The 21,868-nt window shown below is 42.2% G+C and overlaps 1 protein-coding gene across 6 annotated transcripts in view; it reads left to right on the top strand.

Moving 5' to 3' along the window:
* Positions 1–11,578: 11,578 nt before the first annotated feature.
* Positions 11,579–21,868, top strand: part of CCDC88A (coiled-coil and HOOK domain protein 88A) — a 365,179-nt gene continuing 354,889 nt past the window's right edge. For 5 of the 6 annotated variants that reach the window (XM_077813951.1, XM_077813948.1, XM_077813947.1 and 2 more), the window contains exons 1-2: positions 11,579–12,166; positions 12,264–12,364. In XM_077813951.1, the coding sequence (XP_077670077.1) occupies positions 12,104–12,166; positions 12,264–12,364 (164 nt within the window). In that variant the 5' untranslated portion in view covers positions 11,579–12,103. The remainder of the gene's footprint in view (positions 12,167–12,263; positions 12,365–21,868) is intronic. The other variant, XM_077813949.1, reaches the window with a different exon arrangement.

Below are 21,868 nucleotides of genomic sequence, written 5' to 3'. Positions count from 1 at the left end.
CTCAACCATTCCCAGTCTCTATTCAAGCCTAAGTTAATTGTATCCAATTTGCAAATTAATTCCAATTCAGCAGTCTCTCGTTGGAGTCTGTTTTCGAAGTTTCTTTGTTGAAGGATAGTCACTTTGAGATCAGAAATCGAGTGACCAGAGAGATTGAAGTGTTCTCCGACTGGTTTTTGAATGTTATAATTCTTGACATCTGATTTGTGTCCATTTATTCTTTTATGTAGAGACTGTCCAGTTTGACCAATGTAAATGGCAGAGGGGCATTGCTGGCACATGATGGCATATATCACATTGGTGGATGTGCAGGTGAATGAGCCTTTGATACTGTGGCTGATGTTATTAGGCCCTGTGATGGTGTCCCCTGAATAGATATGTGGGCACAATTGGCAACGGGCTTTGTTGCAAGGATAGCTTCCTGGGTTAGTGGTTCTGTTGTGTGGTATGTGGTTACTGGTGAGTATTCGCTTCAGGTGGGGGGCTGTCTGTAGGCAAGGACTGGCCTGTCTCCCAAGATTTGTGAGAGTGTTGGGTCATCCTTCAGGATAGGTTGTAGATCCTTGATAATGCGTTGGAGGGGTTTTAGTTGGGGGCTGAAGGTGACGGCTAGTAGCGTTCTGTTATTTTCTTTGTTAGGCCTGTCCTGTAGTAGGTGACTTCTGGGAACTCTTCTGGCTCTATCAATCTGTTTCTTCACTTCCGCAGGTGGGTATTGTAGTTGTAAGAATGCTTGATAGAGATCTTGTAGGTGTTTGTCTCTGTCTGAGGGGTTGGAGCAAATGCGGTTGTATCGCAGAGCTTGGCTGTAGACAATGGATTGTGTGGTGTGGTCAGGGTGAAAGCAGGAGGCATGTAGGTAGGAATAGCAGTCAGTAGGTTTCCGGTATAGGGTGGTGTTTATGTGACCATCGTTTATTAGCACTGTAGTGTCCAGGAAGTGGATCTCTTGTGTGGACTGGACCAGGCTGAGGTTGATGGTGGGATGGAAATTGTTGAAATCATGGTGGAATTCCTCAAGGGCTTCTTTTCGATGGGTCCAGATGATGAAGATGTCATCAATATAGCGCAAGTAGAGTAGGGGCGTTAGGGGACGAGAGCTGAGGAAGCGTTCTTCTAAGTCAGCCATAAAAATGTTGGCATACTGTGGGGCCTCACCATATGATCCATTGTCTACAGCCACTACAGCCATTGTCTACCCCCCCACTGTTCCTCAGACGATCTTGTTAAACCCTGGATTTGTGCTGGAAATGGCCCACCTTGATTATCATACACATTGTAAGGAGAGTGATCACTTTAGATAAGCTATTACCAGCAGGAGAGTAGGGTGGGTGATCATTTTAGATAAGCTATTACCAGCAGGAGAGTAGGGTGGGGGGGAGAGAGAAAACCTTTTGTAGTGATAAACACCCATTTTTTCATGGTTTGTGTGTATAAAAACATCTTCTGTATTTTCCACAGTATGCATCCGATGAAGTGAGCTGTAGCTCATGAAAGCTTATGCTCAAATAAATTGGTTAGTCCCTAAGGTGCCACAAGTACTCCTTTTCTTTTTGCGAATACAGACTAACACGGCTGTTACTCTGAAACCATTCACTTAATTGGAAGTGAACACAGATTGCCAAACTCCTCAGATATTACTGAAGCCTATTGGCAAAGGTCACAGAGCAATTCTACAGCTTATTTATACAATAAATGGCAGTGACCATGAGATGATCAAGTTCAGGATCCTGACACAAGGAAGAAAGGAGAGCAGCAGAATACGGACCCTGGACTTCAGAAAAGCAGACTTTGATTCCCTCAGGGAACTGATCGGCAGGATCCCCTGGGAGAATAACATGAGGGGGAAAGAGGTCCAGGAGAGCTGGCTGTATTTTAAAGAATCCTTATTGAGGTTGCAGGAACAATCCATCCCGATGTGTAGAAAGAATAGTAAATATGGCAGGTGACCAGCTTGGCTTAACTGTGAAATCCTTACTGATCTTAAACACAAAAAAGAAGCTTACAAGAAGTGGAAGACTGGACAAATGACCAGGGAGGAGTATAAAAATATTGCTTAGGCATGCAGGAGTGAAATCAGTAAGGCCAAATCACACTTGGAGTTGCAGCTAGCAAGAGATGTTAAGAGTAACAAGAAGGGTTTCTTCGGGTATGTTAGCAACATGAAGAAAGACAAGGAAAGTGTGGGTCCCTTAGTGAACGTGGGAGGCAACCTAGTGACAGAGGATGTGGAAAAAGCTAATGTACTCAATGCTTTTTTTGCCTCTCTCTTCATGAACAAGGTCAGTTCCCATACTGCTGCACTGGGCAGCACAGCATGGGGAGGAGGTGACCAGCCCTCTGTGGAGAAAGAAGTGGTTCGGGACTATTTAGAAAAGCTGGACGAGCACAAGTCCATGGGACTGGATGCGCTGCATCCAGGGGTGCTAAAGGAGTTGGCGGATGTGATTGCAGAGCCATTTACCATGGTCTTTGAAAACTCATGGTGATCAGGAGAGGTCCCGGATGACTAGAAAAAGGCTAATATTACATCTTTAAAAAAGGGAAGGAGGAGGATCCTGGGAACTACAGGCCAGTCAGCCTCACCTCAGTCCCTGAAAAAATCATGGGGCAGGTCCTCAAGGAATCAATTCTGAAGCACTTAGAGGAGAGGAAAGTGATCAGGAACAGTCAGCATAGATTCACCCAGGGCAAGTCATGCCTGACTAACCTAATTGCCTTCTATGATGAGATAACTGGCTCTGTGGATGAGGGGAAAGCGGTGGGTCTGTTATTCCTTGACTTTAGCAAAGCTTTTGATATGGTCTCCCACAGTATTCTTGCCAGAAAGTTAAAGGAGTATGGGCTGGATGAATGGACTATAAGGGGGATAGAAAGCTGGCTAGATTGTTGGGCTCAACGGGTAGTGATCAATGGCTCCATGTCTAGTTGGCAGTCGGTATCAAGCGGAGTGCTCCAAGGGTCGGTCCTGGGGCTGGTTTTGTTCAGTATCTTCATTAATGATCTGGAAGATGGTGTGGACTGCACCCTCAGCAAGTTTGCAGATGACACTAAACTGGGAGGAGTGGTAGATATGCTGGCGGGTAGGGATAGGATACAGAGGGACCTAGACAAATTAGAGGATTGGGCCAAAAGAAATCTGATAAGATTCAACAAGGTCAAGTGCAGAATCCCGCACTTATGACGGAAGAATCCCATGCACTGCTACAGACTACGGACCGAGTGGCTAGGCAGCAGTTCTGCAGGAAAGGACCAAGGGTTACAGTGGATGAGAAGCTGGATATGAGTCAACAGTGTGCCCTTGTTGCCAAGAAGATTAATGGCATTTTGGGCTGTATAAGTAGGGGCACTGCCAGCAGATTGAGGGACATGGTCATTCCCCTCTATTCGACATTGGGGAGGCCTCATCTGGAGTACTGTGTCCAGTTTTGGCCCCCACACTACAAGAAGGATGTGGAAAAATTGGAAAACGTCCAGGGAAGGGCAACAAAAATGATTAGGGGGCTGGAGCACATGACTTATGAGGAGAGGCTGAGGGAACTGGGGATGTTTAGTCTACAGAAGAGAAGAATGAGGGGGGATTTGATAGCTGCTTTCAACTACCTGAAGGGGGGTTCCAAAAAAGGATGGCTCTAGACTGTTCTCAGTGCTAGCAGATGACAGAACAAGGAGTAATGGTCTCAAGTTGCAGTGGGGGAGGTTTAGGTTGGATGTTAGGAAAAACTTTTTTACTAGGAGGGTAGTGAAGCACTGGAATGGGTTACCTAGGGAGGTGGTGGAATCTCCTTCCTTCGAGGTTTTCAAACTTGACAAAGTCCTGGCTGGGATCATTTAGTTGGGGATTGGTCCTGCTTTGAGCAGGGAGTTGGACTAGATGACCTCCTGAAGTCCCTTGCAGCCCTGATATTCTATGATTCTATAATAACCAGTCGTGTAGCCTCAAGTAAAAAGCATTATTGCAATCCATCCTACAGGTTGCAAGACATGGATTTCAGTGATGTGGTTCTGTGCCATAAAAGAAAATTCACAACTTCTAAATATTTCAGAGGTGAACAAAATCCTCTTGAAACTGCTAAAAATTGGATTTCCATATTTCAGTATGCGGTAAAAAAACCTCCACATTCTGAGGTAAAAAAATAGCCAGAGCTTCGTGAACCAGCTGAGCGGCGGCGAACCAGCGGGGAACAGCAGAGCAGCACACAGCAGGACTTTGCCTGGGATTGGTGAGTATCCGAGTGCATGTTTGCTGAGTAAGTATCCGAGTGTGTGTTTGCTGGGAGGGCAGTGTGAGAGCCTGAACGAGTGCCTGATTGGCTGGTAGCCTGCAGGGGGCGGGCACTGGGGCTGTCTGTTTGTTTGTTTCAGGGAAGCCTGGCTGTTTAAAAATAGCCAGAGCTTCGCCAACCAGCTGAGCGGCGGCGAACCAGCTGAGCAGCGGGGAACAGCAGAGCAGCACACAGCAGGAGTTTGCCTGGGAGTTCGCCTGGAGTGAGCCCAGTGAGGCTTACATCTTGCCAACTTCTCTGAGGAAGCTCATAGTAGGAAGGTGATATGGAACGGGGGGGTTCAGCTGTTGTGACCTGCACTGGATGTGCCATGTTTGTCTTTCTTCCACAGGACAGAAGTGACTTTGTCTGTACAAAGTGCAATCTGGTCTCCATATTGGAAGAGAAGATTGAAGGTCTGGAGCAACAGATAACGACCCTGCGTTGCATATGAGAAACGGAGGATTTTCTGGACAAAAGTCAGGATATGCTTCTACGGGCACAAAGCTCTAAAGATTTAGAGCAGGTTGCACAGCGGAGCCAAGAGGCCAGTGAAGAAGCTTGGCAACATGTGACCTCCAGAAGAAGAAGGGGGAATGTCCGGGTTCCAGCAACGCGGACACAGGTAACTAACCGCTTTCATGTTCTCTCCACAGGTACCATTGCGGAGAGTGGACCAGATGATATGTCTGGGGGGAGAAAGCAGAAGGAGACTCCGCTGGTTGGAAGGCATGAGATGCACTGTCCTGAGATGGGGGGTTCCACGAACACCACTCCCAAGAGAAGAAGGCGGGTGGTGATGGTCGGGGACTCTCTCCTCCGGGGGACTGAGTCATCTATATGCCGCCCTGACCGGGAAAACCGAGAAGTCTGCTGCTTGCCGGGGGCTAAGATTCGCGATGTGACGGAGAGACTTCCGAGACTCATCAAGCCCTTGGATCGCTACCCCTTCCTGCTTCTCCACATGGGCACCAATGATACTGCGAAGAATGACCTTGAGCGGATCACTGCGGACTACGTGGCTCTGGGAAGAAGGATAAAGGAGTTTAAGGCGCAAGTGGTGTTCTCGTCCATCCTCCCCGTGGAAGGAAAAGGCCTGGGTAGGGACCGTCGAATCGTGGAAGTCAATGAATGGCTATGCAGGTGGTGTTGGAGAGAAGGCTTTGGATTCTTTGACCATGGGATAGTGTTCCGTGAAGGAGGAGTGCTGGGCAGAGATGGGCTCCATCTTACGAAGAGAGGGAAAAGCATCTCTGCGAGCAGGCTGGCTAACCTAGTGAGGAGGGCTTTAAACTAGGTTCACCAGGGGAAGGAGACTAAAGCCCTGAGGTAAGTGGGAAAGCGGGATACCGGGAGGAAGCACAGGCAGGAATGTCTGTGAGGGGAGGACTCCTGCCTCATACTGAGAATGAGGGGCGATCAGCAGGTTATCTCAAGTGCTTATATACGAATGCACAAAGCCTTGGAAACAAGCAGAGAGAACTGGAGGTCCTGGTGATGTCAAGGAATTATGACGTGATTGGAATAACAGAGACTTGGTGGGATAACTCACATGACTGGAGTACTGTCATGGATGGTTATAAACTGTTCAGGAAGGACAGGCAGGGCAGAAAAGGTGGGGGAGTAGCACTGTATGTAAGGGAGCAGTATGACTGCTCAGAGCTCCGGTACGAAACTGCAGAAAAACCTGAGTGTCTCTGGATTAAGTTTAGAAGTGAGAGCAACAAGAGTGATGTAGTGGTGGGAGTCTGCTATAGACCACCGGACCAGGGGGATGAGGTGGATGAGGCTTTCTTCCGGCAGCTCGGAGAAGCTACTAAATCGCATGCCCTGCTTCTCATGGGTGACTTTAATTTTCCTGATATCTGCTGGGAGAGCAATACAGCGGTGCATCGACAATCCAGGAAGTTTTTGGAAAGTGTAGGGGACAATTTCCTGATGCAAGTGCTAGAGGAGCCAACTAGGGGGGGAGCTTTTCTTGACCTGCTTCTCACAAACCCGGAAGAATTCGTGGGGGAAGCAAAAGTGGATGGGAATCTGGGAGGCAGTGACCATGAGTTGGTTGAGTTCAGAATCCTGACACAGGGAAGAAAGGTAAGCAGCAGGATACGGACCCTGGACTTCAGGAAAGCAGACTTCGACTCCCTCAGGGAACGGATGGGTAAGATCCCCTGGGGGACTAACATGAAGGGGAAAGGAGTCCAGGAGAGCTGGCTGTATTTCAAGGAATCCCTGTTGAGGTTACAGGGACAAACCATCCCGATGTGTTGAAAGAATAGTAAATATGGCAAGCGACCAGCTTGGCTTAACGGTGAAATCCTAGCGGATCTTAAACATAAAAAAGAAGCTTACAAGAAGTGGAAGGTTGGACATATGACCAGGGAAGAGTATAAAAATATTGCTCGGGCATGTAGGAATGAAATCAGGAGGGCCAAATCGCACCTGGAGCTGCAGCTAGCAAGAGATGTCAAGAGTAACAAGAAGGGTTTCTTCAGGTATGTTGGCAACAAGAAGAAAGCCAAGGAAAGTGTGGGCCCCTTAATGAATGAGGGAGGCAACCTAGTGACAGAGGATGTGGAAAAAGCTAATGTACTCAATGCTTTTTTTGCCTCTGTCTTCACGAACAAGGTCAGCTCCCAGACTGCTGCGCTGGGAATATGGGGAATAGATGGCCAGTCCTCTGTGGAGAAAGCGGTGGTTAGGGACTATTTAGAAAAGCTGGACATGCACAAGTCCATGGGGCCGGACGAGTTGCATCCGAGAGTGCTAAAGGAATTGGCGGCTGTGATTGCAGAGCCATTGGCCATTATCTTTGAAAACTCGTGGCGAACGGGGGAAGTCCCGGATGACTGGAAAAAGGCTAATGTAGTGCCAATCTTTAAAAAAAGGGAAGAAGAAGGATCCTGGAAACTACAGGCCAATCAGCCTCACCTCAGTCCCCGGAAAAATCATGGAGCAGGTCCTCAAAGAATCAATCCTGAAGCACTTACATGAGAGGAAAGTGATCAGGAACAGTCAGCATGGATTCACCAAGGGAAGGTCATGCCTGACTAATCTAATCGCCTTTTATGAGGAGATTACTGGTTCTGTGGATGAAGGGAAAGCAGTGGATGTATTGTTTCTTGACTTTAGCAAAGCTTTTGACACGGTCTCCCACAGTATTCTTGTCAGCAAGTTAAAGAAGCATGGGCTGGATGAATGCACTATAAGGTGGGTAGAAAGTTGGCTAGATTGTTGGGCTCAACAGGTAGTGATCAATGGCTCCATGTCTAGTTGGCAGCTGGTGTCAAGTGGAGTGCCCCAGGGGTCGGTCCTGGGGCCGGTTTTGTTCAGTATCTTCATAAATGATCTGGAGGATGGTGTGGATTACACTCTCAGCAAATCTGCGGATGATACTAAACTGGGAGGAGTGGTAGATACGCTGGAGGGCAGGGATAGGATACAGAGGGACCTAGACAAATTGGAGGATTGGGCCAAAAGAAATCTGATGAGGTTCAATAAGGACAAGTGCAGGGTCCTGCACTTAGGACGGAAGAACCCAATGCACAGCTACAGACTAGGGACCCAATGGCTAGGGAAAAGGAAAAGGTCCTAGGGGTGACAGTGGATGAGAAGCTGGATATGAGTCAGCAGTGTGCCCTTGTTGCCAAGAAGGCCAATGGCATTTTGGGCTGTATAAGTAGGGGCATAGCGAGCAGATCGAGGGACATGATCGTTCCCCTCTATTCGACATTGGTGAGGCCTCATCTGGAGTACTGTGTCCAGTTTTGGGCCCCACACTACAAGATAGATGTGGATAAATTGGAGAGAGTCCAGCAAAGGGCAACAAAAATGATGAGGGGTCTGGAACACATGACTTATGAGGAGAGGCTGAGGGAACTGGGATTGTTTAGTCTGCAGAAGAGAAGAATGAGGGGGGATTTGATAGCTGCTTTCAACTTCCTGAGAGGTGGTTCCAGAGAGGATGGTTCTAGACTATTCTCAGTGGTAGAAGAGGACAGGACAAGGAGTAATGGTCTCAAGTTTCAGTGGGGGAGGTTTAGGTTGGATATTAGGAACAACTTTTTCACTAGGAAGGTGGTGAAACACTAGAATGCGTTACCTAGGGAGGTGGTAGAATCTCCTTCCTTAGAAGTTTTTAAGGTCAGGCTTGACAAAGCCCTGGCTGGGATGATTTAATTGGGGATTGGTCCTGCTTTGAGCAGAGGGTTGGACTAGATGACCTCCTGAGGTCCCTTCCAACCCTGATATTCTATGATTCTGTGTATCTTTAGTGACTCACTTGGAGGCAAACCCTACAGTAGATAGATTAGCCACCACCCACAATTCCCCATCCCACCACCAATACCTTTTCTGTAGAGTGGTTTAGTTTCAACTAACTGTTTTATGTCACTCTTCAATCTTGATGAAGCAATGAAAGAGTGCCAAGACGGAGTGGCCATGATTGGCTGAGACAGAACTACATATCTGGGTACCATCAGTGTATTTGTACCTAACACCATGCTGTCTTGTCAGTTATCAGAGGGAAGTTATATACATACTGAGCAACACTGTTAATAAAACAATCCCCAGTAATCCCTATTTTTGCAGCCACTTCTGCAATGATAAATGACCAACCCATTAGTAATTAATTCTGAAGCTAATCTGAGGATATATAACAGAAATCAAGGTAAATTTTCTTGAATTTGGAATTTTACAATTACTGCAATTATAACAGCTTTTCAATTTTAGTGTGTGGTTATTCTAAAAAAAAATGATGAAAGTAATACATTACTTTTTCCCCATTTTGTTTATGTGGTTGTTTTCCCTTGCCTACACCTCCAGACTTTGCAATTAACTATGAATCATTTGTTGAGATGCACCAATTTGCAGTGGACTTCTTAAAGAAATTATAAAATGGATACCATAAATTCAGTGGCCTGACTGCTCCGTATACTGAGACAATGTGGATGAGGTAATATCTTTTATTGGATCAACTTCTGTTGATGAAAGAGACAAGCTTTCGAGCTTCATAGAGGTCTTTTTCATGTTTGTGTAGCTGAAAAGCTTGTTTCTTTCATCAACAGAAGTTGGTTCAATAAAAGATATTACCTCACCCACCTTGTCTCTCTAATATCTTGGGACCAACAGGGCTACAACAACACTGCAAACAGTATATTCATTATCTAGAAATGCCCAGAACATGCATAAAGTGAGTGCTCCTGCTGTCAGTGATGTCATACAACACCCAGGCTGGAAAAAAACCAAACAAAACATACTTTTAAAACTGTTTCATCAAATGTTCATCTCATAATAATAACACAGATGTCAGCCCAAAGTATTTTCCAGGAATTGAAGATCAACTGGTGTTACTAACCTGCAGCTGAGCCTTGGGGATCAGCAGTTCCTCCTAGCCAGTCTTTAATTCCCAGGAAATGCTTTATAGCACACGGAGAGCTTACTGGTTAGTTATCCAGGCTTTTACAAAAATGCTTTTGTAGTTGTGTTTAAGTCTAGTAGTTTATTGGCCGTTATTTCACTCATGTATCACCAGACCTTTACTCTGGTCCAAGACTTCACAACTTTTTTTTCTGCCTGTTCCCATTTCATGGCAAAACTAACAATGAAACCTCCCTACTCATCCGGTTTTGGGAGGGAAGGAGAGAAAGAAGACCTTGCTTTGTATACATCCATGACTGATTTACAGAGAGATGAAATCTCATCATTGCAAAGCAAAGCCACCCAAATCTACAACTTTTGTTGTGTGTTAATAATTTACCAGTAAATCTCTTGTATTTGAAATCTGATTTAAAGACTATTTTCCCTTCAATCCATAATTTATTTTTTCTACTCTTTTACATGGTAGAAGAGAAGAGGTCATTAAGGGAGATTTCCTTCCTAATCTTAGAGAATTAGGACAGATATGGCATGCAGACATTTGGGTTAAAAACACAATCTGTTTCCCTATTTGGAATTTTTTCAAAGATTTAATTTGAACCATATTAGGCTTGAAGGGCGGGAAAAACAAGATAAAGTTATCTGGAAAATATGCAGCTAAAATTTCTTTCCTGTCACATGAGAGTGGTTGGATTTAGTCGGAGATTTTGTAAACTGCTCTATCAATACAATACAGTCTGAGTATATTAAGTACATAAAATCCCCTATATTAATGTAATGCTTGAGATGAGAATTGAATGCGCAAGAGTCAGGAGACAGCACAAGGACAATAGCGTGGGTGAACAAAAACTGCTTGTCATCATTAACAAGATCGTCCTCGTTCCCCTCTTTGTCCCAAGTTCAAGCAGACTGGTTTCGTCTATGTGGGTGTGTCTCAATTTCACCTTTAAAAAAAAAGAGAGAGGACCCCTCCCTCAAAACCCCCCTACGATCCATGGTTATGAGAGTGGCTGAACCACCTCATCCGCAGGGGGCAGAAAAGGGAGAATTCAGCGCCTCTCTTTCTCCTCAAGGGGAACTGGAGAAGATTGACACCTTTTTCCCCCACCCCAGAGGGGTTTCACCCCACTCTTCCCTCGCACACCTTTTCCCCATAGAGAGTCAAACTGAATCAGTGTCCTTCTGCCAGCGGGCAGGCAGAGCAGTCCACCCCCAGAGGAGCCTGAGGGCAGAGGCACGCCCCACCCCTCACCTTCGGTCTATTGAAGCTTCTCCGAGCTCCCGAGTCCCGCCCCTCCATGGACGGCCGTCTTTGCTGCCGCAGCTGCAGTGCGCGAGCTGAAGTGGTGTGCGCGGGCGCGAGCCATGCAGCGGTTTCCCCCCATCCCCCTCCTCAATTCCACCACCATCCAGAGGCGGAAGCGGAGAACTGGCTGGCGGAGGGATACTCTTCGTTTTTGCAGAGACGAGCTAGGGATCCATCCGCTCTTGCTTCCCTTGGAGCCGTGTGTACAGAGAATGTGATGCGGTTGTGCTGGGGCTGATTGGGCTTGGTGGCCGTTACTTGGAGAAGGGACGGGGGGCGGTTCCTGCAAAGGAAATTAGTTCTCAGCGGGAGGTTGAGGAGCCAAGGGAGCAGGGGGGATTGAGGAGTCTGTTGGGAGGTAGGGGGGCTCAGGAGCAGCGAGGCACCAAGGAGCAAGTAGGGGTGTGGGGCGCTGAGAAGCCGCGGAAAGGAGGGAGGCTGCGAGAGCAACGGGCGTGGGGGAGGGTGAGATCACAGGGCGAGGCAGGGTGCGTGTGGGAAGGGGTCTTGTCCCTTCTCTGTCGCAGTTCAGTTGATGGCAGCGGGGGCTAGAAAGGGGAACTGATTAGAAATAGCTTCCCCTCGCTGCTGGGGGGTAGGCTGGTTCCCTATCCCTGGGCTGCCTGTGACACTAGTGGGGGCGGGAGGGGGTTCAGAGGCTGTGCCTTTCGTCGGCACAACGTTTAATCTGAGGTGGGGGCTGCTGAGTGGTATTTGCCCCCTCTTCCTCCTCTCGTTGCTCTGGGGGCGATTAGCCTGGAGAGTTAAACTGGGGTTTCCCCTCCTCGCTGAGTGAGGAGTTGCAGCGGTAGCCTGGAGGGTTTTTTTTTTTTTTTTTTTGTCTGATGTAGACTCCAGAAGCCTTCCTCCTTTCTTTCCTTCCATCCTTCCTTCTTCCCCTTCACTATGTAGAGCGGGAGAGACCCGTCAATAGGAAGGCTGAAATGAATGTAGATGGACTTTCAATTGCATTTTTTAAAAAAAGAAGAGGATAAATCTCAGTTGCCAGTGCACAGTTTTTTATTTTGCTTTGGAGAAATGGGGGTCATTTGCTGCTGCTAAATCCTGGGAGCATTTTAGAGAGTTGCTACAAAGAAGGCAAATCTGTATTTTTTTGAAGGAAAGGAGCCACATTGATTTTAGCCTTTTTTATAAAATGGAGAATGAGATATTCACACCACTGTTGGAGCAGTTTATGTCTAGCCCTCTTGTCACCTGGGTAAGCATTAATTTTCCCAAATGGCATTTTTTAAGGGTAAATATCTAGCTGCAGAGTTGGAGGTGGAGTTAGTGTCATGGTGATGATTATATTTTAGGTTAAGACATTTGGACCCTTAGCTGGAGGAAATCGGAGCAACCTGGAGGAATATGTGGCTCTAGTGGATGGCATATTCTTGAACGAAATCATGCTCCAAATGTAAGTGCCTGTGTATGTGTTTTTTGTCATCGTGTATTTTATTTTTTGTCAAGTCTTTTGTTTCTTCAACATGTCATTTGACTTCCGGGCATCGCTTTGTAAATATGTCTGATCATAAAATTGTGTTTTGGCTAAAAGTATTTATGTGGTCAGTTATGAGGAGAATCTAATTTATACTACATTTAGTCTAATTTGTTGCCACTGGAACCTTTCTTTTCTAATATAGAAAACATTTTTAAAATTTACTATTCAAAATCTGGAACTGTATTGTTAATTATATGATACTGCCACTAGAATTTGCAAGTCTGAGACAGTATGGTAAAAATGATACAATTGCAAAGTATATGATGCAATACCCACAGGATCATGAAATGTAAGATTTAATAGAAATTGTGTTTTTTATAAACATCTGCAAATACAGTTTCATTTTGACATAAATGTTTTAAAAATAAAGATGTAAATTAAAATCTTGAAGAATAGCAATGGACTTGTGTGTCAAGCACAACTTAAATAAAAGACCAGAATGACTAATAATTTGCCTGTTGATCAAGTTCTAATGTTTTGTTTTAGTTCATGTGGCATACGATTTTTTGAAATTGTGTGATATGCCGTTATATATTGCATGCATGCTAAGTGGGACAGACTTGTTTTTTACTTCGTTTCTACAGGATCAGAAACTTTAGTAAGCACTGGTTGTGAATTGTTGTATGATTACATTTTTATTCATACTGTAGAACAGTGGTTCCCAACCTTTCTGTGGGAATAGTGTATTCCTATTCTCAGAAGACTGTGGTGGGCACCAGACACCCCGCTGCCAATTTTTTGTTTATTGCCACAAACCATACACCACACAGTTCTTCTGTTTGGTGTCAGAAACTAATTATTGAACATTTTGATTGTTTTAAAGGCATGTATAATTGTATATGAGTTACATAAATGAACAAATTAGATTAATATATTATTAGTCACAATTTAGAAAATATGTTTGTTGGAGTAAACAAGTGCTCCACTTATTGAAGTTTAAATAAAAACAGAACTGAAGTATATGTCAGTTTATTAAGAAGTATTGTGATTTCTACCACAGTTGTGACTATGGAACATTGCTTACTAGTATATTGCCCAGATAGTGACATCTTTCACAAGTACATTTCTGTAGTACTGTACTTCACTAATAAGCAAGATGGTACTGCTGGAAAGAACTTCTCATTTAAAGGTGGCCCTTGCTTTTTTCTCCCCACAATATTTTAAAGTCTTCCTATATAAATTTAACCTATGCTTCGATATCTAGATAGGAATAACTGTACACATAAATACAGATATACCAGTGTGTAAGCAGCTTGCAATGACAGCTGTTCATCAAGAATACTGCCCAGCGATGGCCGGGCACATTCTTGTACTCTGTTTATACTGTTTTCACTCATGGTAAAAATATTGTTAAATTATTTATTTTATGTACAGTGTTGTAAATATGTATACTGGGTGTACTGAGCAACTTTAAAGCCAAGTTTTCGGCCTTCTGAAGTGAAGCGTCACTTTTGCCATTAACTTCAGTAGAACCAATATTTAAAATTTATTTTTGTAGTATAAATCCTGCAGAGGAATGTTCAAAATATGGTGAGGTCAATAAGAACCCTTTTAAAAAAATGTGCATCTTCTTTTAGAAAGCTTTTATTGTTGCATACATTTGTAAGTGATTGAAGAGTACAGTGTCTTCCACCGATGAATTTATTGAAACACTGTTTTTACTGCATAATTGAATTTGAAATAATCCAAATCAGAAAAGTTAAAGTAACTTGGCAACTACATGAATGTATATGCTGGCAACAGAATTTTTATTCATTATAAAAATGTTTAATTTTTAATTGGAGGCTGGTCACTAACTTTGGTCAAAAACTTAATAGTTTAATCTTGAAAATATCAGGACTGAAATTCTGAGAAATTTCTCAAGTCTTTGGAATTTTATCTGAGAAAATATCCTTGTAGAAATATGTTAGTAGTCTTCCTCTGAACTATTAAAAATAATAGTAAGTCAACAGGTACAGTTGTCATGAGGATCTATGCCCAAGCTCCAGGCCCTGGTGTTCTTTTTTTTGTCTTGTCTTTGTGTGTAAATCTTGGACCACATCCTGAAAAAGTAGTCAACATAGAAAAGTGGTCATTGCACGTATAGATAAAATGCAAAAATATACAAAATCCATTACAGATAATTTTGAAACAAAGATGATTTGATAGTCTTGCCAATAGAATGTGCATCACATTTAGAAATAGTGATGGAGTTGGTGGTGTCCAATATTATTTTATATTTGTAAAAATAATTTCAGTTATAACCTTGTTTTCATGTTTGTAACTTTTTTCTAAAATATTAATCTTTTGGGTTGAAATTTGCTGTGCTTGCTCTCTGTCCAAACTTGACGTTTCTTGGAAGTTTGAGCAAAATCTCTCCAACTGCTCTTTTATAAATTTGTATTTGGTAAGGGTGAAAAACTGTTGCTTGTTTGAGGCTTGACTGTATTTCAACTGAAAGGCTCATTTTGAGCCTTTCTGTTGACTTTTAGGGCCCAATCCAACTCCCACTGACAACCAGACACTTTTGTCTGTATATAGGTAAAGTATGGCAAAAATGTCTGTTTTGGAAGTTTGCATGAATGCAGTTTTTCATCAAAGGCTTACTTTTCTTGATTTGAAAAGGATATGGGTGTTTGAAAAACTGTATGCCGTGCATACATTGTAGATAATTTATACATGTTCTTTTCACTATAGCAAGAATTACACTCGTAATGTTTCAGAGTAGCAGCCGTGTTAGTTTGTATTTGCAAAAAGAAAAGGAGTACTTGTGGAACCTTAGAGACTAACAAATTTATTTGAGGATAAGCTTTCGTGAGAGCTGTAGCTCACGAAAGCTTATGCTCAAATAAACTGGTTAGTCTCTAAGGTGCCACAAGTACTCCTTTTCTTTTTATTCGTAATGTTGAATTTCCACCCGTCTTCCCAAACACCCACTGAAACAAACAAACAACTAACTCAAGAAACAAAGCTATGCCCCCAGCAGAAATATTACCTCAAAAACGGAGGAGAGCCAAAGGCTCCAAGAAGTCCACTGGGCACTTTGCTGTTGCTACTGATTTTACCTGGAAAGTGCTCAGATATTACAGCAGCGGGCAGCAGTTTAAAATCCTTACAGAGCTATGCACTTAAAGATAGATGCAGTTTTAAAATGAACCTTAACATTTACCTATACTCTTCCTTTAAAACTTTAGTTACCATGTACAAGAGAAGTGTGACAGAAAAAATAGTACTAGTGCATTTTGAGACACACTAGCTTTTGAAAAGTTTTCTAAAAATAATAATGTGGTAATTGTCTAGATATCTTGTGATAGGGTTAGAAACAAAAATTCTTTACACCACCATACTTTCGTACTCCAATGGAGAGCATGAACTGTTGTTCCAGCAAGAATCATTAGGAGTGATAGTTGCGTTAGATGTGAAAAGTGCTACCAGAAGCATGTGTCTAATACATTAAGTGCTATCATCTTCTTAACATTCTACGCTAGTGTGCTTCAAGTGTCTGATGGTATTAATGTTAGTGTTTTAGTGCCAGAGTGCAGCTAGCAATATGTATTGGCTTGAAACCCTTTTATAGGATGATATTATGTGTTTCTGATTTTGGTGTCAGTACTGGAGATTGGTGTGTGTGTGTGTGAGTGTGTTGGTTAATATGTGAGTAGGGAAACCATCACAGTAAGTAGTTTACATAGGTTCAGAACGTGAACAATTGGACACTGTTTCAACGGTTGAAGCCCTGCTGCTTTTCTGCTTTGGTACATATTTCATTTTTGCCAAATGTTTTAAAACAAATGTTATATGAATTTATGAAGGGGAGTATTAATCTCGGATTAGAAATGGTTTATGTTAAAATAATTGTGCAATCTAAAAGGAGGTTTTGTTTGTTAGAGAAAATGTGTGTGATTTAAAGTAGGGTCATTGGTTCAGTCCCGGATTAGCCAGCCAGCAGGAGTTTTAGTATGGCATTTAGTATGCCTTACTCCTAGCTGGACAAACTTTACTGCCAAGAGCTAAGATGTTTCATGACTATGGAAGCAGATGTCAGTCAGAATAATTAGTTTCCAATAGTCATACAGTGGGTACGGAGACTTTTATTTGTATCTACATTGATTTCACCAGTTCTCAGTCAAAAAGAGAAAATTCAACGCTTTGTAATTTAGCATGTATCTTTGGCTCCTTTTGCATGCAGATGAAACTATATCGCAGGGTTTCCCATATTGTGGGCCTGGGTGGTCCGCTGGTACAATTTAATCATGAAAAGGAAACATGTGCATTATTTATTTACAGTGTTACATTTTATATGTATGTAATAATTAAAATGAATAATTTTCCTCAAGAAGTGTTAATAGTGGGCCGTAGTGCCTATCACAGCTGCACAGATGGGCCGCAGGGAAAAAAGTATGGGACCCCTGCCGTATGATAGAAGCTCTCAAACTGGAGGGGAGGTGGGCCGGCCTGGGGGGTGCATAATGTATTCTGTGTGTGGGGGGTGTGTGTGTGTTTGTGTGTGTGAGAGAGACTGCACACATTTTACCCATAGCAATGAATTAGCAAAGCTGATTATTCGAGACATATCAGGCCCTCAGATGGCGCTGTGCATTTGACTCTAGATGGTGCTGTGCATTTTGATCAATTTCTGTTAAGCTTGCATATTATTATACAAAGTCATTGCCAACTGTAGGTTAATCCATTTGCTTACAATTAATTGTGTACACCGCGTCATAGCATCGACCACAATTGCGGTTTTGCTCTTGTTACAATGGATCGTTGGTTCTGTTTGAATCAATGCCTTACTGTTTTTAATATTTAGTGAGAGTTGCATGTTTTTTTTTTTTTTTAAATCGATACATGTACTTGTGTGGTGGTCGGGGGTGTAAACTACTACAGACATACAGAAGGGGAGCACGAGCAAATAAGTTTGAGAACCGCTGCCATATGGTACGCAAACTTCAGAGGATCTCTTCCTTTGCTGGGAACTTCATAGACAACTTCCAAACTAATACTCTTTAAGGGAGGAAGGATAGTCCAGCGATTAGAAAGGTAGCTTGAGACTTGGGAGTTATGAACTTGATTTCCTATTCCCACACAGACTTCGTGCATGACTCAAGTCACTTAGTCTTTCTGTGCCTCAGTTCCCCACCTGTAAAATAAAGTTAATCGTATTCCCTGTGAAGATAAATGCATTGAAGATTGTGAGGTGCTCAGATACTACAGTAACTGTCACCATATAAGTACCTAAAATAGATTAAATGGTATTTAAAACTGTATTTTACTTAATTTTTTTTTCAATGTATATAGTGCTCCTATTGCACATCTGCATGCACTTACATAATAATACATTGTTAGCTCTTAGGTATTTTCATCCATAGATCACAAAGGCCCTGACTATTGATCTTCTATTTTTTAGTCTTAAAATATTTCTTGCTATATAAATGTGTTACGGTTATGATGTATAGAAGGCCTGTAACTTAAATATTTACATATTTAAAGTACCAGTTACTAAAAGAAATACAAAGTAAAGAGATAAATTACATTTTGAATTGAAAAAAGTTGTCTAAAGTTACATTGTAAATTTCTCAGTTATACTTGCATTAGTACTGTCTTTTCAAAATAAATTAAACTATTTAAAAACTTGTACAAATGGAAAATTCCTTTATGACTCAATAGTGACTACTAGATTTTTTATGTTATGAGTACAAACTCTTATGCTGGAATTCATAAATTTTCACGTTTCTCTATATTTAAGAAAATGAATTTGTCTTTTTGCAGTAGAGAGGAACATATCACATAATACAATTTTAGTAGCACATTAGATCATTCAGATATTTTATTGTATGTGGGAATGTCAAGACCGCAGGACTTTGTACAAAAGTAGAAACACGAATATTTGTTAATTCTCATGTGGAAACAGATAACATAGTATGCTATTTACAATTATATTTGTTAATCAGTAGGTCTAAGGATTTACTGAGTATGCAGGTTATTCCACTGATTGTTGATTACGGGTAGAGTTATGTAATCAGTGCATAAATTGTTACGTTTACATACTATTAAAGTAAGAAAGTGATAACACAGTCATAACCAGTCTGTTATAGAAAGTTTGTTTTTGTTTTAGCTTTAATAGATGGCATTCTACATTATATAGACATCTTTTGTGTTTTATGGAAATCTAACAGTAGTGTAGTTTGTGGCCTGGATTTTGCAAAGTTTAGTCCCATTAAATAAAGTTCAACGTGTAAATGTTTGCAGCATTTGGGGCTATCATTACATTTACACCATCCATGAGCTTTGTCGTATAATGGTGTCCTGCAGCTATATTATGGTCTTACGGAAGAGTTTCTTTGATTGTGCTTTATGTCTGTTATGGAAATAGCACTATCGGGATATAAACCTCTTGGTAATGATGCGGAAAAAGAGCATGCAGTACAGGCAAACTACAAGTATTGCTCTCAAAGAGCTGAATTTAGGTCTTGAAAACTAATGGTAGCTAAATCAAGCATATTTAAAAATAAATTAGAAATTCACCATTTAGAGTTAACATTTTCGGCCTTAGTAATACTAAGTATGAGTGGGTACCATTCTCATCCTGCTCTAAAACATAGTCCATACACTGTGTGGAGTCAACTTTCTGCCTTCCTGGAGTTTGGTTTTATTATTGGAGAAAATAAACAACAAATAACAATGTTCAGCTAAGGTTCAAGTTTGATTACTGCTATTTGGATTCCTTTTTCAGGACTGTACAATCAGTACCATAGGTGGTCTTGTTCTCGATCTGCGTGGAGTAACACACTGGTGAGTCAGGAGGAGCTACTTAGCATCTACCAGCAGGATCATCTCCAGCTGTTAATGAAGTATTTTTACACGAGAACACTGGCTGTTCTGTTACATTGAGGAATTCAACTAATTCTCCATTGCTGTATAATCTTTATCATTCACTAGCCCCATGTGACTTACATTGCTTCCCACTAAAGTTTGCAAAAATATATACAAAACTCAAAATTAAAAAGTAACTAGATTATTACTGGGGACTTATGTACCCTGATGAACAAGACCAAATTCCGTAGCACCAGACCCTAAATATTGGGGCAACATTATTGTATTGCATTCTCATTCCCGTTATCCATGTCCAAACTGTCTTTTGGTTGAAAATATGAATATTACATCAATTAGTAAGTTATAATTCTCAACAATATTTTAACAGTGATTATTTTAGAGGGTAAGTATTTTTTTTCACTCTGCTTTTTCTAGTGGCTGACTGCACTCAGGGGTCTCTCAACTCCCATGATATTGTGTATGCGGCCTACTCAACAACCTTCTCTCCCCATTTCCTTGCAACGTGTGCAGAACATGCACTGTAAACTAACTTACTTCTCCTTGTGAAGAAAGCTGGAGGCAAGAGGCAGCTGCAGGCAAATCCTGCCAGGGTAGGGAGATGGAAAATAAAATGTTAGGTGAATTTAGAAGCAAAATGCTGAATTCTGTAACACCTTGGAAAAATGTCAGATTTTGCAGCTGCAGAGTCCATGTCCTCTTCCCTCAATTAAGATGAATCGGGCACACCTCTCAGACTTACTGTTGCAGACACAGGCAAGTGTCACTGTTCGTTTTATACTTGTCCACATTTTTAACTCTTTGCTATCAGAAGTGCTAGAATTTTTTAAAATGAAATTTAAGATTGTGGAGCGCAATTGTGCAAAAAGGAGGAACAAATTCCATTGCTGCCGTGTACACAGGGCCCTAAATATTATTGTTGGAAAAGGATCTTGTAAATAAGAAATGGGATTTTATAAATGCCTAATGATTTATTTTATCTAAAGCAGGGCTTCCGTCTTACACATGTTAGCAAGTCCATAGGAGGTGTATGGTGGTAGGATCTGTACTTGCGTGATATATTGGAGTAGTGGATGGATGAAGGGAATAGAGGACGTGGAGAGACATATATCCTCATGGAAATTTTCCAACAGTTGGTCTTTCCCTGTCCTTCTTTTTCTCCCCTAGGTCCCCTTCGCATGCATGCGTGCCCACCCACCCCTATATGTCCTCCCCCAGTTCTGTGCCCCCTTTCCTTTGTCCCTATTCCATGTCCTCTTTGTGGCACCCCATCACCTCTCTGTTTTGGTGGTTCAGTAAACTGTCCTTCATTCCCCCTCATCCTTCCTTAATGTCCTGGTCTTCCCCTCCTGCCTACCACCTCTGCTCTAAGATATTTCTGAGACTGGGGAACACAGTTCCATTACACCTGTGCACATGTACCTTCATTTTCCTGCCGCCATCTCCAGGCATTCCCCTTCGTATCTTTCCTGGAATCCTGCTCCACCAAATTTCCTTTTGGCCTCCTACTTCCCCGTCTCTGGTTCAGTCTAGCAGCTGGAGCCAGAAGGTCAGTGTTTGTTTATAACCTTTATACTATAAATGTTTTATAAGTGTTGCTCCTTATACATTTTTTATAAAGGCCCTCTTTATATCTTAAATGCCCTATCCAAAAATACTAAAAGGCACTTGTCAGGATTCCCTCCCCACTCTGAACTCTAGGGTACAGATGTGGGGACCCTCATGAAAGAACCCCTGAGGTTATTTCTACCAGCTTAGGTTAAAACTTTCCCAAGGCACAAATTATTTGCCCTTGGTTGCTGTCACCACCATGTGATTTAACAAAGAATCAGGGAAAGGACCACTTGGAGTTCCTATTCCCCCAAAATATCCCCCCCAAGCCCTTACACCCCCTTTCCTGGGAAGGCTTGAGAATAATATCCTAACCAATTGGTTACAAAGTGATCACAGACCCAAAGCCCTGGGTCTTAGGACAAGAGAGAAATCAGTTAGGTTCTTAAAAGAAGGATTTTATTTTAAAAAAAGGTAAAAATCACCTCTGTAAAATCAGGATGGAAAATAACTTTACAGGGTAACAAAAGATTCAAAAGCACAGCAGAACTTCCTCTAGGCTTAGTTTCAAAGTTACAAAAAACAGGAATAAACCTTCCTCCAGCAAAGATAATCTAACACGCCTTGCCTGGCTTTTACTTACAATTTGTAATATGAGATACTTTTAGGATGGTTTATAGGAGAAGGAGTTTTCTGACCTGATGCTTCTCTGCTTCCCAAGAGAACACACCAAAATAAAGCCTTCCTCCCCCCCGGATTTGAAAGTATCTTCTTTCCCCATTGGTCCTTTTGGTCAGGTGCCAACCAGGTTATTTGAGCTTCTTAATCCCTTGCAGGTTAGGAGGAATTCCAGGCTACCCTTAGCATTGTGACAGCACTTCTCAGCAAAGCCAACAAAACTAAACAAATCTGGAGTTTCTAGGCCCATTTTGGAGATATGTTGAAGCAAAAAAGTATAAGAATAAGTTTCAAAAAATAAACTTCAGTTAAATTTTCAAAATATGGTACAGTAATTTAGAACTGTTTGACAATTTTCCAGTAAAAAAATTGGCCTCAAAT

The sequence above is a fragment of the Eretmochelys imbricata genome, chromosome 3, assembly GCF_965152235.1.
Source record: "Eretmochelys imbricata isolate rEreImb1 chromosome 3, rEreImb1.hap1, whole genome shotgun sequence".
Lineage (NCBI taxonomy): Eukaryota > Metazoa > Chordata > Testudines > Cheloniidae > Eretmochelys > Eretmochelys imbricata.
The sequence above is the reverse complement of the archived record's forward strand: the minus strand, read 5'-3'. Positions and strand labels throughout refer to the sequence as shown.